General features: G+C 42.4%; 1 protein-coding gene across 1 annotated transcript; it reads left to right on the forward strand.

Annotated features, from left to right (window-relative positions):
• The first annotated feature begins 558 nt into the window (after nt 1-558).
• Nucleotides 559-15,652, forward strand: LSM6 (LSM6 homolog, U6 small nuclear RNA and mRNA degradation associated). The gene is made up of 4 exons (XM_027567463.1): nt 559-686; nt 8,664-8,779; nt 12,148-12,261; nt 15,249-15,652. Exons 2-4 carry the CDS (start codon nt 8,686-8,688, stop codon nt 15,281-15,283), a joined length of 243 nt encoding a protein of 80 aa, XP_027423264.1. The 5' UTR covers nt 559-686; nt 8,664-8,685; the 3' UTR covers nt 15,284-15,652.
• Nucleotides 15,653-16,094: the final 442 nt, after the last annotated feature.

Here is a 16,094-nt window from a genome sequence, read left to right on the forward strand (position 1 = left end):
CATAGCAGCCCTTAAATAATGTCCGTACACCATTTTCAGTTAGAACCAGTCGGTAACACAATGCACTTTATATTATAAAATACGAGTTACTTTCGTGATTTTAATTTTTTGTGTCAATTAACGTCGCTATGGAGACAATCTCTTGCTTATAACGACTTCGTCTTCACACATTTAAGCAAAATCCAAAAGTGGATTTAAAGATTCGAGGTTGCTTGCTTTATTTATTTACATTTAGTTATCCAATTTCAGGACATCTCTAAGTATGCATAGTCATTACTTTAGCAGTGAATTCCAGTTTCCTATAACGTCAAGTTTTTTTTTTTTTTTTTTAAACATATCAGCCTATAAGAAATCCTGATTAAAATATCACTTCCAGTGTTGCTTTTTTTCCTTCGAGGGAGTGGGGGAGGGAGGGGTAGTGGCGTTTGCTTTCTGTTAGAAGAGAGAAACAGTGCTTTCCGCTTTGACTCCAAGCACCAACTTCATCTTCGGATTCTGGGATTTGCGCACTCCGGCGCGGTGCGGTTTTCGGTCCTCGCGGGCTGCCGTAGTCACGGAAAGCAATGATTGGCTGAGTCCGAAAAGTGCCGCCGCCTCGGCTATTTCAGTTTCGGTTTCGCCCGGTGGATCGGCGGAGGCTGGGCTTGTGGGGTGACCGGAGTAAGGGTTCGGATCCCGGCCGCGAGGTGAGCTGTGCGGCCGCGCGGGCCATCGGAGGCCTCAGTGTTCCCTCGCCCCGGGTGGAGTTCGGGAGCGGCAGGTGGCGGGTCCGCGCGAGGTGCGGCGCTCAGGCTCGGTCCTCGGCGCCTGCCGTTACCGGGAGATCGGGGATCGCTGGCGCCGGGATTCCCGATCCCCACCCCGAGAAGCCCTCCCCGAGGGCCGCCTAGATCGCGCGGGGAGGAACGGCAGCGGCCGGGCTTCACCAAGTCGGCTCCCGAGACCGCTCCTGGTGGTTAAGATTCCGCAGGCAGTCCCGATCTGCGCCCGGGGATTCGGCGGGAAGGTGGTACGCGGGGCCAGGCTTCGCCCGGAATTGCCTGGCCTCCGCTGCATCGGCGTGGCTGCGCCTGACCCCCGGGAATTAAAGGCTGCGCTGGCCCAGCTTCCGGAGTTGTCAGATTGGGGATGCCCACGGCTGCATGGTGTTCAGTCCTATCGCGGCGGCATTCCTGTGCAGTGGTGTGCCTGCGTGGTCAGCATGTATTACCGTGTCTGGAATTGCGATGATGCAGATAATATTTAGAGCGATTTGTTCTGTTCTTTCCCCACCCCTTATTAGAGAAAAATGTAAATACAGAAGAGTTTACTGAAGAAAATAGTGTTCACGACACGACAGTCTCAGAATTTTATTCTTGCGTGGGATGGTTTGTACTTGAGCTAAGGCTGTACCCATTGTGTCACTTAATCGTATGTTTAGTTTTTCATTTTCACTTAGAAATCATTCCTAAATATCATTTCTATTTTTTGTTTCTTCTTTTTATTTGCTGCCTAAACCATCGTTGTGTAGGTCCTGTAAATTACTTAACTATTACCGATAACGAGACGTTTAGAGTGTTTGTGGATTTTTGCTTCATTTTAATGTTCCAAACAATACTTTGATAAACCTTTCTTTAAAAAAATATTTAAGTTGATTGCATGGTGCTTAGTCGCTAGGTCGAGTCAGACCCTTTGCGAACCCCTCCCTGCTCCTCTGTCCTTGGGGTTTTCCAGACAAGAATACTGGAGTGGGTTGCCGTTTTCTTCTCTTGGACTAATTCTGAGAAGTGAAGTTATTAGAATAGATGCTGTGATCTTTTGGGGTCTTTTTAAGTCTTCATACACATGGCCAAATTGTTTTGCCAAAAAAGTTTTAGTAATTTCCATCATTTTGACTGTGCCTTTTTCACCAAAAGTAATTCTTTTTTACGATATCAACCGGCAAGGTTGAGCCTCTTTGGATTTGTGTGTGTGTGTGTGTGTGTGATAGTGATATGTGATGATTGCACTTGCTTGACTTTGAGCACGTCAGAGGATGTTAGAATGTGTGTATGTGTGTTGTTGGAGTTACTGCATCGGCCTTGACTGAATGTTAGAGCCGGATGATCCCTTAAGCGATAGTCTGTCTTAAGTGATCTTCTGGCATAACTCCCTTATTTTACAAATGAAGAACCCCAGGGCCTGGAGAGGTGGAATGGTGAATAATCCAAGCACACTGCTAATTAAGTACCGAGCTGGGATTAGAACTCAGGTTTCCCGCATCCCAAGTGTGTAGTCTTTACACATGTGGTCTCGCACTGCGCAGTGACATTCTCAGGATTAGAATTTAGAGATACTTATGCCCCTGGATTACTCGGTTGTTTTATTTACTTCTTTTTATTGTAGTTGATTTACAATATTGTGTTAGTTTCAGTTGTATAGCAAAGTAATTCGGCTGTATACATGTATGTATGTAATAGGTGTATATATATATATATATATAAGTGTAATATTTTACATGTATGTATATATTTCCATAGTCTACTGTTTTAGAATTGTGCCACATAACAGAGATTGTAATCCTGAGTGATCTGTAGCACTAAAAAGTGGGAAAAGTGATGTTTTCATGGCCAGGACTAGAAATTCATTATTTAGAGTCACCGTCCCTTCAAGGTTTTTTTGACGGTTGTTTTCAGATTCTTTATATGTTGGAATAAAATATCTAATAAGTTACAATTTATACTCTGACACATGGTTAATACTTCATTGTTGGTTTTCATCTGTTAACCCTTGAAGATGTTTTAAAACTTTTTGTTGCTTTAAGATCAGAGAACAATGGTGGGAATGGCAATCCATTCCAGTATTCTTGCCCGGGAAATCCCATGGACAGGGAAACCTGATGGACTACAATCCATGGGGTTGCAAAAGAGTTGGACACGAGTTAGAGACTGAACAGCAAGGACAGCTCTCCACAACAGAGGCAGGGGCTGGGTGTGCTAGACACCCCAGGATGGAGCTGAAAGTGGGGCCCTTTCCCTAGCCAATAAAATTCCAGGTGTTCACAGAGCCAGACAATCAGTATGTTGCAAATACACAACTTTTTTTCTTTTTTTTTTGGCGAGAGGCGCTCTGGATGTGCAGAGGGCCAAGTCAGCGTAGCACCCAGGAGAGCAGGGAGGAAGGTAGCCCCTTGTGGGTGGGAAGGAGGGGTTGGTTTGAAGCCTTCAGAGAGGGTCATGTATCCACTGTCTGGAAAGGGAAATCCATGGAGAGCTGTTTTTCACCGTGTCTCGTGCCCTCCCTGACACTCACGTATTAGCCTACAGCTGTGTTTACTTGGGTTGTAGTACTAGGTTTCACTGCAGTTTTTTCCTTTGCAATCTTTTTTCCACCCTAAACTGTAAATGGGGGAAAGTTTACAGTGAACATTGCCAAGAAACAAGGAGTTGGATGTCTTTGCTCAATGACATAACTCAGTCATATTAAATATATATATATATATTTTTCCATTTGACCATTTTTATATATTTCCACAGGCTTAATTTATAATCCTTTGTCACTTTAGGTATCCACCCTCCCCCCAACCCAGTGCTGTGTGTGTGTTAGTTGCTCAGTCGTGTCCAACTCTTTGTGACCCCACGGACTGTAGCCTTCTAGGTTCCTCTGTCCATGAAATTCTCCAGGCAAGAATACTGGAGTGGGTTGCCATTCCCTTCTCCAGGGGATCATCCCAACCCAGGGATCAAACCCAGATTCTTTATCATCTGAGCCACCATGGAAGGCCCCACCCCTAAATAGACCTCTCACTGTGTCTCTGGCCATTCCCCAGGTTTAACGAGAGCATCTTGACTTATTCAGAAGGGCAGCTGTACCTCTGAAAGTGCCCCGGCTTTAGGATCAAGCCTTAGCTCTGCTCACCACCTCCCAGGGTTACTCTATGAATTGCTCAGGAATCTCACGTGGCCTGGCACCTAGTGGGATGAATATAGTTTGGTTCTTCACCCTGCTCCCCTTTCTTCTACCTGAAAAAACCTCTGCCAGGGCAGTCAGCAGATGTTCTCATACCAGACCTCTCAGGAGCTTCTGCCGGGAAATATACTGCTTTTGATTTAATAGCCATTTATGAGAGTAGGTCGTTTAAAACAAGCCTGAGTAGGAGTCGGGAGGGAGAGGAGGCCTAGAGGGTGATTATGGCTTTAATTTTGAACAGAAATTTTATCAAGGTGACCCTGAAGCAAGGAAGCCTTTTTCCTCTTACGTGTTTATGGTTCAAGAGGCTTTTTCTTCCTTCAGAAACAGAACTGTTCCTTCTGCCTTATCCAATTTAAAAGATGAAAACTTAAAATTACGTGAGCCAAGTCATGGGAAAAATTGTGGTGTCGAGACCAATTTACTCACACAAAATGGATTTATGGGCGAGTCGTTAAGTAACCAAGAGTACCACGGAAGCCTAATGAAGACGAATGTAAAAGATACACTTTCCTAAAGTGATGGATAAAATGTGTTTGAAGCAACCATCCTCTTTACAAAGAACTTAAAAAAATATTTTTTTTTCTAAAAGATTTAGCACAATATTGATGTTCTGGGGAGTAGATGAGTACTAGTCTCTTCTTTTACATGACTTCCAGTCTTTTGAGGGAGAAAAGATTCATAAAAAAAAAAAAATAAGGTATATGAAAGAGAACAAATAATGACAGGTAACCAAGTAGGGGGAGGAAATGGCAACCCACTCCAGTATTCTTGCCTGGGAAATCCCATGGGCAGAGGAGCCTGGTGGGCTACAGTCCACGGGGTCACAAAAGAGCTGGACACAATATAGCGACTAGATAACAACCGCCAGATGGTAAACTGTGATGCCAGGACTCAGTGAGAGGGCCTGTCTGCAATCTGTAGTTGATCAGATCTCTGCTTCAGAGCTTCCCAGGGTCCCCGTCACTGACACAAGTATTTCCCATGCTGCCCAGTTTAGAAGAGTCCCCTAGGCTTTGGCACAGATTCCTGGGTCCCGCCCCAGCACTACTGAGTCAGGATATCCAAGTGATGTAGGTGATCCACGTGTGGCCCTGACCTGCAGGCTCGGGGCCACGCGGTCAGCCTGACTTGCCCTGCTCCTGCATTGGTGGCCCTGCTCCCGTCTGCAGCTGCTGCTTGTCCTCCAGGCATAGGGAAGCATTTTCCCTTCAAACTCAAACACTGTCCAATGCCTTCGCTCAGATTTCTCTCCTTTTAGGCTGCTGCTGCTAAGTCGCTTCAGTCGTGTCCAACTCTGTGCAACCCCATAGACGGCAGCCCACCAGGCTCCACCGCCCCTGGGATTCTCCAGGCAAGAACACTGGAGTGGGTTGCCATTTCCTTCTCCAATGCATGAAAGTGAAAAGTGAAAGTGAAGTTGCTCAGTCGTGTCCGACTCTTAGCCACCCCATGGACTTCAGCCCACCAGGCTCCTCTGTCCATGGCATTTTCCAGGCAAGAGTACTGGAGTGGGGTGCCATTGCCTTCTCTGCCTTTTAGGCTGGTAGACTCCTTTTACTCCATACTCAGCTCAGGTTCACCCCCAGGAATCTTTCTTTGATCTGCCAGGCCTGGGCTAAATGAGTCTCCTCTATGTGCTATTCCCTGGATAATTTTATCCAAATGCGTACGACTTTGAAAAGCTTCTCCAGTACTTCCCAGGTGGTCCAGCAGTTAAGACTCTGGGCTCCCAGTGCAGGTGGCTAGGATTCCATCCCAGGTCAGGGAACTAAATTGCACATACTTCAACTAAAGGTCCCGCATGCCACAGCTAAGACCCAGAGCAACCAAATAAATACATAAATAAAAAGAAATAAATATTAAAAAAAACCACCAGCAACCCTCCTTTTGCATGTTTCTGCCCCTTTTGGAGTGTCAACTCTTATTGGTATTATATCCCCAGTTGGTGCTGCATAAAGATCTCAAGTGTTGAATGCCTTCAGGAAGTGATCAGTGTTAATTGGGGTAAAGATGAGGCTTAATGGCAGAACTTAGAAGAATGTATCTGCTTTTTTAAAAGGCAAGGAAAGACAGTAACATTTTAAAAATAACTAATATCAGTTGGGCAAACTATCAGTCTAGGTTAAAATTTATCTTTAACTTTTTTTTTTAAGAAATGAAAAATTTTATTTGAGTCAAATTTGAGGGTCATAACCCAAGAAGAGGGTCTCAGAAAGCAATGAGAACTTTTCTCTATTGACTTTTAACTTCAGACAAGGTAGTTAATAGATTTTCATGTCAGAATGCATCTTAGTGAGGTTTTTAAGCAGAAAATGAACAGCTAGTTTTCTGTCAATATTGTAGATGAAGAAGCTGGCATAATGGGATTTAGCATCTGACAGGAAATGAGCTTAAGATTCAATGAGTGAGTCTCTATGGGGCCTTCAGCCCCTCAGCCACAGAACAATGCATGTTCTATAGAGAAATAAGGCACTTTATAGATAAATGGGAAGATTTATTTCTTTTTACTAAACTCACTAAAGGTACTGAATCTGCTACAGTATTTACTTTGTAATTTTTTTTTTCTTGGGCTCAAAACAGCATAAATAACTTTGTTATGTGGCCTGAGTCATGAATGAATAGTGATTGTCCTGAATAGTAATTGAAATGTCAGTTATCTGTTGAACCTGTGTAGCTAAAAAAATAAACTGGCAATTGAATGGAAAAGGTAAGATTTACAGAGCAAAATAATTAGTTGATCACATTAAAAAAAAAAATCCTTCACCCTTGAGGAGGTGGAATGGATGATGGATGGGCCAAGTACCAGCCCCAAATTCAAGAATAGTTTTTGAAATTTGTATTTTATTTAATTTTGATATGTTTTTTTTTTTTTTTTTCTTGGTTAAAGAAAATTATTTTACTTCGGTTACAATAACTTTTTGCTCACACTCTTAAACAAGAGGGTTTCCCTGGTAGCTCAGCTGGTAAGGAATCTGCTTGCAATGCAGGAGATCTTGATTCCTGGGTCAGGAAGAACCCCTGGAGAAGGAATAGGCTACCCATTCCAGTATTCTTGGACTTCCCTGGTGGCTCAGATGGTAAAGAATCTGCCTGCAATGTGGGAAACTGGGTTCAATCCCTGGGTTGGGAAGATTCCCCTGGAGGAGGGCATGGCAACCCACTTCAGTATTCTTGCCTGGAGAACCCCCAGAGACAGAGGAGCCTGGCGGGCCACCATCCATGAGGTTGCAGAGTCAGACGCAACTGAGAACTAAGCAAAATCACTTTGTGCTTATGCTCTTAAACAAGAGTCTTAAGTTCTTCTAGATTCTAAAATCTGTAAGGTGAGAGCCTGTGTGTACGGTTTTTGAATTCTTTTGCAGAGTGTGTCCATAAACATTGTTAAACAAGGAAGAGTCAATAAAATCTAGCATTCTAGCTTGCCCAGACTGCTGCTGAGTCTACATAGATTCATGCTGAAAAAACCTCCATACAGTGATCTTCAGCCTGAATTCAGATCATTTGAGTGGAGAAACTTGGAGTGAAATAAGTAGTGCTATTAATGGAAGAATGGTTAATGAAAAGTTTTGATTGAAAACACAAAACCCAACGCAAGTTCTGGAGGCAAGTCCTTCACGTCTTGTACCCATGCTTTTTTCAGTGTGATGCTGTATGGCTGCTGAATACAAGTGATATTGAATATGACTGAAACAGAAGAATCAGTTTCCCAAGTTTTGCTTAAGTAACTGCAGCTTTGTTATATTTGTTTACTGAAGTATTTTGAAAGCACGAACTTATAAAACAGGATGAATTTTTATTAAAAAATATATTAAAGGCACGATGGGTAGCTATGTATGTCTGTGTATAATGCTGTTTCCCTACTTCAGACCCCTATTATACTGGATTTTTTTTTTTGTCATAGAGTTTATTTGCCATAATAGGATAAATAAAAATCTGGCTACATTACCAGCTTTCAGGAGGCAACATAAAGATGTGATTAAGACATGGGCTGGCCATCTACTTACTGGCTATGTGACCTTGAACAGGCTGTTTAGCCCTTTCTGTCTCTAGTCATCTGTAAAATGAGGTTAAAACAACACCTACCTCTGAGCGCTAAGTGGATTAATACATGTGAAGTGCTTACATAAGTGCTGGCCTGTAGTACATTCAAATATTAGCTTTCAATTATGATTATAATTCTCTCTAGAGATACTGTTTTGACATCAGTTGTTGTAAATACTCCATAAACAGTGGCTTTAAAACATGACTGATTCAAACTTGGACGTTGATTTTGCCACATTTGGGGCACTTTTATTTCATCTTTCTGGGCCTTTATTTTCATCAGCAAAATGGGGATTTTAAAACCTTCCCAGGGTTCTTATAAAGATGACATTTGGTAGGTTCCGAAGGATCGTAGCAGAGCACTCAGCATAAAACAAGTGTTGGGTGAGTGGTGGGAATGGGTATATTGACTGTGCGGGGAACCGTGGTGACAAGTGATTAGGAACAGGGACTCCGGAAACCCGGGGCTGTTCTGTGATGAGGCTGTGGATGAGGTAATGTGTATAAACGCTTAGTTTAGGGTCTGGCTTCTGGAAGGTACTGGAATCTGGTTAGCGGTTAAGGCCGTGGTGGTGGAGTACTGTTGATTCTGTGCATGTGGCCCTCTGACACTTGATTTCCTATAAACACCCTAAGGGCTTCCTGGTTTTTTTGCTGACTACCTTTGGCATTGCCTTCATTGCCCTTTCCAGGTTTCTGATCAGGATTGCTACAATGAGTCTGCGGAAGCAAACGCCCAGTGACTTCCTGAAGCAGATCATTGGGCGACCAGTTGTGGTGAAGCTAAATTCGGGAGTGGATTATCGAGGTAAGACTTCCGGGCTTTATCCCTACTGCTGTTTGCTAAAGAAGTAACAAAGTACCCAGTAGACCAAAAAAGCCTTGGTTGTCAACAGATTTTACGCCCACTTCTTTTCCTACCCCGGAGACAGTTCATTTTAGAAAGATAACTGACCACAGAGCGTGTGTCTGTGATTTCTGGCCGGATCTGGGGCTCCTGTCTCTGCTTTGGGATTCGTGTGCCTGCATGCCTGGTGATAGCCAGGCTTGAGTAACTGGATTCTGAAGAACTCCTTGGCCCAGTCACATTTGTTTTTGTGGAAGTAGTCAAGATTGGCGAGCAGCTATTTAGGCAGTATCATTTCACAGCGTGAACTTCCCACTCACGTAATGTGTGGGGTGTCCAAAGACATCTTGTTCTTGGAGAGAATGAAGTGCCCCTTTTAAGAGGCTCTGACACTGCTGAAACTAACTTTGTGGAAGAAAGGTATCCAGTTTCACTTTCCGAAATAACTAAATTCCTAACCTTCCAAAATTAAGATATGTTAAATTACTGGGAATATTTCACAATTGTAGATAGCTAATTCATTAGCAGAGTTGTAAAGCTTTTTCTTGCTCACTCTCCTGAATAATGATTCTAGTCTCTTGAGATTTTTCCACTTTCCACACATGCAAAACTTAATTTTATTGAGAGATTACTATGGGTCCAGTGTGCATGAATCACTTTAATTTTTATCTTGTCATCACGTAAATCCTTTTGAGATCTCTGTTGATTATCCCCACCTAGTAAGGGAGGACCTAGGACTCAGACTTAAGCTTGACTCAAAAGCCTTGTTAAGAAATACTTTGCTGTCTATGTATTAGTTTCTGAACATTAATAACATATCTCCAGTGTAATTTGATTTTTGTAATGGAATTAGAGACTTTATACTGAATGGTGGTGGTTTAGTCACTAAGTTGTATCTGACTCTTGGGACCCTATGGACTGTAGCCCTCCAGGCCCCTCTGTCCGTGGGACTCTCCAGGCAAGAATACTGGAGTGAGTTGCCATTTCCTTCTTCAGGAGATCTTCCTGACCCAGGGATCAAACCTGCGTCCCCTGCATTGGTAGGCAGGTTCTTTACCCTGATCCACCAGGGAAGTCTGTACATAGAAGAAAGCTGCTGCTGCTGAGTCGCTTCAATCATGTCCAACTCTGTGCGACCCCATAGACGGCAGTCCACCAGGCTCCCCCATCCCTGGGATTCTCCAGGCAAGAACACTGGAGTGGGTTGCCATTTCCTTCTCCATTGCATGAAAGTGAAAAGTGAAAGTGAAGTCTCTCAGTCACGTCCGACTCCTAGTGACCCCATGGACTGCAGCCTACCAGGCTCCTCCATCCATGGGATTTTCCAGGCAAGAGTACTGGAGTGGGTTGCCATTGCCTTCTCTGAGAAGAAAGCTAAATCTCCCCAAATTCCACCATCCAGAGATAATCAGCCTTACCCACTTGGATCTGTCTCCATAGAAGCATAGTTTTACATAAGTGGGATCAGTTGTATGTGCATTCTGGTTTTTTTTTTTTTTAACATTAGAAAAATGCCTTCAGTTCTCTCATGATACAGACAGTTGAATGGCTGCAGAGGAGTACCATGAGTGTATGGACCACGGTTTTATTTTTGTGGGCTAGGGCTAGGATCTCAGAGTCAGAGAGGGTACCAACTGGCCCCTATCAGGGCAGATGGTTTGTTCTTGTCTGTGTTTTTCTCAATTCTTGGGTTAGCCTTGCTTTCGACTTTTCCATTCTAGTTCCACAAGTAATAACTCCTTTCATTTGTATTTCTTTGATTAGTAAGTTACAGCAACCTTTCATATGGGTATTAACTGTAATTTTTCTCCTTTTATGAATGTCTGGCCATGGCTTCTATATATTAGAAGAATATGTACACTATTGAGGGCATCCTATAAAGAATGTGGTTAAATAAAAATACTGGGGGGGAAAAGCCAGCTCTCTGTATCAATTTCCCTTCAACCTTGTTAGATTAAAATACAGGAGAGGATCATATTTACAACCTCTAGGAACCTTTTTCTTAAAAAAAAAAAAAAAGCCTTTGCTGTGAGAATATTTTTATTAGAAGGGAAGATTTTATTTTAAATGCTTTTAATTAATTTTCAAACATTTATGTAGCTTGTCTCAGAAGTTTCTTGCTCACTTATGGCTGTGGTTTAGATATAGCAGGAAAGAAACCATAAAGTTGTAGCTTCAGCTTTTCTTCTGATAGGAAATAATTATTAATTATTCCCAATCCATGCTGATGTTTTGAAAGTTCGCAGCCTGTAGGAGGGTTTGTTAGCTTACTGTCTTGGGCTCTTATCACAGACACACACAGTTTTGAAAAGAAACTTTTTGTTGAGAGGATAATGGGGGCAAAGGCAGAGAGTGAGGAGCATATTAACGAAATTGAGACTAAATGGAACTGTCGACTTGGTTAATCGAATCAAGTTTGTAGTATTTGTTTTTACTTAAATTGTCTTTCTGGAAAATGCCACTTGAAATTAGAAACTCAGAAGTCAGTGGTTTACATATCTTAGTCTTTTTAAATGAAGGATCATCAGATCAAATCTTGCAAAATTGATGCCATGTTAACACAATTGAAAAGATTCACTTGAACAATTTCCTAAAAAGCCTGGGATGTTTTGGCAGTTTTTCTGTATCTGTCCGGATTGGGAAAGATTCTGCGTGGAGCGACAGGGAGAGGGGTGTGCTGTGAAGCAGCCTGGGGCCTGCGCGCTCACGTCTCGCTTCACCGGGAGTCCCAGCGTGAAGATGTTCTTTCAGGACACCTGTTGTCTCCTCTTCTCCATTATTTTAACACGTTGTGGAGACTTCCTTTTAACCCTGGACCACATTCATCTGCTGCACGGGATGTTGTGACAGAACGAGATAAACCGGCCAGAGCCATATTTCCCTTAGTGGCCGAAGTCAGAAATGCCATGCCGGGGGCGTGAGGAGGCGTGGCTCGTGCTCATTTGTTCGCGCCTAACTGCCTGCTCCTGTCTTTAGCTGTCAAAGAATGGGATTTTACTTGGAATATTCTTTCTGTGTTGCTTTTGTGAAGGTTTTAAAAGTTTGCCATTGTTGCCACGCATCCATTGAGGAAGGCAGCAGCTCCTTGTTTTTGCTGCCAGCAGTTGTGGGTATGCCATGGCCTTGGTGCTGTATGGTCCTTGGCCTCCATTCAGACGGAGAGAAAGCAAAGACTTTTTGTGCTTCCCTCTATTGAGTTGCATTTACAGTGTGAATTTTTATATTAAGCATGTAAGAGCTAATGAATGAAGAGATTGTCAGCTCTCAGGTATACCCTGTAATTTTCAACTCTTTTGCTTTGTGTGTCTCCTCTTTGAATCCGTCTGCAGGGGTCCTGGCTTGCCTGGATGGCTACATGAATATAGCCTTGGAGCAGACAGAGGAGTATGTAAATGGACAGCTGAAGAATAAGTATGGGGATGCATTTATCCGAGGAAACAATGGTAACAGCCCTTCACTCTACAGTTATATAGCATCCACAATAGGCCTCTTTCTTTATAATCAGATCACCAGCAGGTTTACTGGATAATTCAGTTTTAGTTTTGCTTTGTTGGTTTTTAAATTCTAATTTCCTGTAAAATCTTTGCTGTGGCCATTTTTTCTTTTAGGTGCTTCACGGCATTTTGGAACTAGAAATTCTCTTTTTCCCTCCCTGTGCTTGACGAGGGCCTTGGTACACTGGCGCTGAGCTCTGTTCTCGGATACAATGTGTTATATTCCCCCAACGCCGTCTTTCACCTGGCAGTTGGAACTCTGGCTCTGAGAATGGCCAGTATTTCCCTGCTACCTTTGGTTTGCATCATTTGACAGTTAACTTGTCCTGTTTCTCTGTCAAGCTTTGAAATGCTTTTCTTGTGGGAGATTTGAATCCCTTAGTTTGGCAAAGATGACCAAAGAGGAAATATGGCTCTGAAGGTACTCAAGGGAAGACCTCAAAACTGTGGGGATTTATCCTTTGACCCATCCCTGCTTTTTGGTCTCATCTCCCAAATGGAGTTCTGCGACTCTAGATTTCTGTTTTTTTATTATTGTGCATCCTCCAGCTCTGGATAAGTTCTTCCACCTCCTTACAATTAGATCTCTTTGCTGTGAACTAAACATCCTGACTTTTATGGTAGATATTCTATCTCCTGTCTATACAGTACCATATTGCTTCACATTATGTCTTCATTTTATTTTATTTAAAAATTTGTTATTAAAGTAGTTGACTTACAGTATTGTGTTTCTGGTGTATAGCAAAGTGATTCAGTTATATACACATACACACACATATACACACACACACACATATATAACTGAATGTATATATATTATTTTAAGATTTTTTTCCATTATAGTTTATAAAATTGAATATAATTCCCTGTCCTCTACAGTAGGACCTTGTGGTTTATCTGCATTTGTTGTTGTTGTTCAGTGGCTCAGTTGTGTCTTTTTTGCAACTTCATGGACTGCAACACACCAGGCTTCCCTGTCCTTCACCATCTCCTGGAGTTTGCTTAAACTCATGTCCATTGAGTTGGGGATGCTATCTAATCATCTTGTCCTCTGCATCCCCCCTCTCCTTTTGCCTTCAATCTTTCCCAGCATCAGGGTCTTTTCCAATGACTCGGCTCTTCCCATCAGGTGGCCAGAGTTTTGGAGCTTCAGCTTCAGCATCAGTCCCTCCAATGAGTATTCAGGGTTGATTTCCTTTAGAATTGATTGGTTTGATCTCCTTGCAGTCCAAGGGACTCTCAAGAGTCTCCTCCAACACCACAGTTCAAAAGCATCAGTTCTTTGGTGCTCAGCCTTATTAATGGTCCCACTCTTAAGTCTGTTCATGACTACTGGAAAAACATAGCTTTGACTATACGGACCTTTATATAAATAAAAACTATATAGAGAGATATCTACATAAAGATAAAACTATATGTCTCTCTTTATAGTTTTTATCTATGTATAGTAGTTTATATCTGCTATTCGTAAACTCCTAATTTATCTGTTCCCACTTCCTCTGTGGTAATCATGAGCTTGTTTTCGGTATCTGCTTCAGTTTTGTAAATAAGTTCATTTGTATCATTTTTTTAGATTCCACATATAAGTGATACCATATGATATTTCTTTTTCTCTATCTGACTTACTTCACTTAGTATGATAATTTCTGGGTCCATGCATGTTGCTGCAAGTGGCATTATTTTGTTCTTTTTTATGGCTGAGTAATACTCCATTGTATAATATTCCATGTACCCTTCTTTATCCATCTGTCTGTCATCTGTCAGTGGACACTTAATGTTGCTTTTATGTCTTGACTCTAGTAAATAGTGTTGCTATAAACATTTGGGTCACATCGTATCTTCCCTTTTTAGTTCTTCCAGTGTGAGGAAGAATAGGCCTCCTATCTTTAATATTGTTTTTATTTGACTCTTTCCACTCACGGAGAAATGTTAATGATCTTTCCTCATCTCAAGACAGCTGATAACAGCAGTCAGCTATGGGTTCTGTGAGAGGTGATAAGGTGGATCCTTTCACATAACACTCAACATCTCAAACTTGGCCAGTTTCCTTGGGGTGTTTCCACTGTCCTTCTGATGCTTTCCTTTATATAACCTTTTCCATGGGGTAATTAGTGGTGGTTAGTTATCTTTAGACTCCATAATTCACATCCTAGCCTCTTAAAGAGGATCCTGGCTTATCTGATTAATCTGTACCATATCCTTTGATCAAGATATCTGTCAGTGTTCACTTTGTACAAAGCTGTCAGAATCGGGGTAGGCGCCGGGGTGGAAGGGGTGGTAACCCCTGCTGGAAATTTGCCTCCCGTGAGCCGGTCGACCAGTGTGGTCTGGTTCAGATGTGCCACACATACCCTGAAGAGTTTGTGTGGGTGGTCATGAGAGGACTAGCTGAGTAAGACTTTGGATAACACCAAAGGTTGACCCTTTACAGGGAACTCAGAAGAAGGACTTTGGTGTCTTTAACAAAAATTTAAAACTCCTCAGCTGTTGTTTACCCTGATGTAACTTTAAAAAAGTAAACAAGAAGTTTAGTGATTATATTGAAGAGACGGATGCAACTAACTGTTTTTAGTCTGAAGTCTGGCCTGGTAGATTTACTAATATGCTTTGACTATAAGTGTAATTGTTATACCTGCAATTTATAAACCATTCTAAGATTCCAGAGACTTTCACATACATGTTATTTTATCCCCTTGTTCATGATTTGCAAGTCTAGCCAGATGTATGGCTAAGACCAGAACACAGTCCTCTGAGACATCAAACCCAGGTTTCAAATCATAAAATTAGCCTTACAGTAGTTCTAGAACTTATTGTGTGGTTTGAAGATTACTCTGAAATTTGCAGAGGTATCAGGCTGAAGTCTGTATGTCGTTAAAACTGGCTGTTATGATACTTAAGAGCAGTTTGTTTCAGTTTGTTCATTTTTTTCTTTTCAGTGTTGTATATAAGTACACAGAAGAGGAGGATGTGAAGACACCAAGACACAGTACTTTTCATACCGAGATATATTTTTTATCAAGTTTTTTGTTTCTTCTGTCATATAATTTTTCCTCTTTTGAAATAGTTGGTGATTTTTCACTGACACATGATTGAGATACATGTGTAAACTTGTGGATTTAATTGTAAAGAATTCTTTCATATTTAAGTTGCAGTCATTTTCTTTTACCTCTATGTCAGTGTGCAGAAAGCAAAAAGATTTTTTTTTTTTTTTTAAAGTGGCAAGAAAATTTTTTTCTCCCTACATGGAAGTTTTCAAGCAACGCCATTTGATCTGACTGCTTTGTCTGTGGGACTGACTGAAATGATGGGCGTGAGGCTAATAAAACTCTGTAGAGACGGCCTTCTCGTGTCCTCTCGTGTTTGCCATGCAGGTTGCTCTAAGGAAGACGTGCCACCAGGCGTCCAGTCTCAGGTCTGAGGCTGCGTAGTTTCCCCAAGACCAGACGCTCAGCCTCTGCTCCACCACCTTGATAGGAAATCGAATTGGGGGTCTCGTAGGTGGTGCTTCCACAAAAGGAGTGGGGCGGTTCTGAGGGCTGCAGCCTGCCAGGCAGGTGGAAACACTCCTGTGATGCCAAGCCTGTGCACAGTCATTTTGCATCTTTTGGATGCAGTTCACCGGGTGGGTTTTCTTGCTCCCTTTTCGGAAGCTGGACTCCCACGCCGTCCTCTCATTTTGGGAACGTGGCGGGGAGGAGCCAGTCCTGTGCAGTCTGACCCATCACTTGCATGAAAGGGAGGCCTGGAGTTTGTAAACTCATTTCAGGTTCCAGTTGCTTGTC

This window comes from Bos indicus x Bos taurus, chromosome 17 (assembly GCF_003369695.1).
Source record: "Bos indicus x Bos taurus breed Angus x Brahman F1 hybrid chromosome 17, Bos_hybrid_MaternalHap_v2.0, whole genome shotgun sequence".
NCBI classification, from domain to species: domain Eukaryota; kingdom Metazoa; phylum Chordata; class Mammalia; order Artiodactyla; family Bovidae; genus Bos; species Bos indicus x Bos taurus.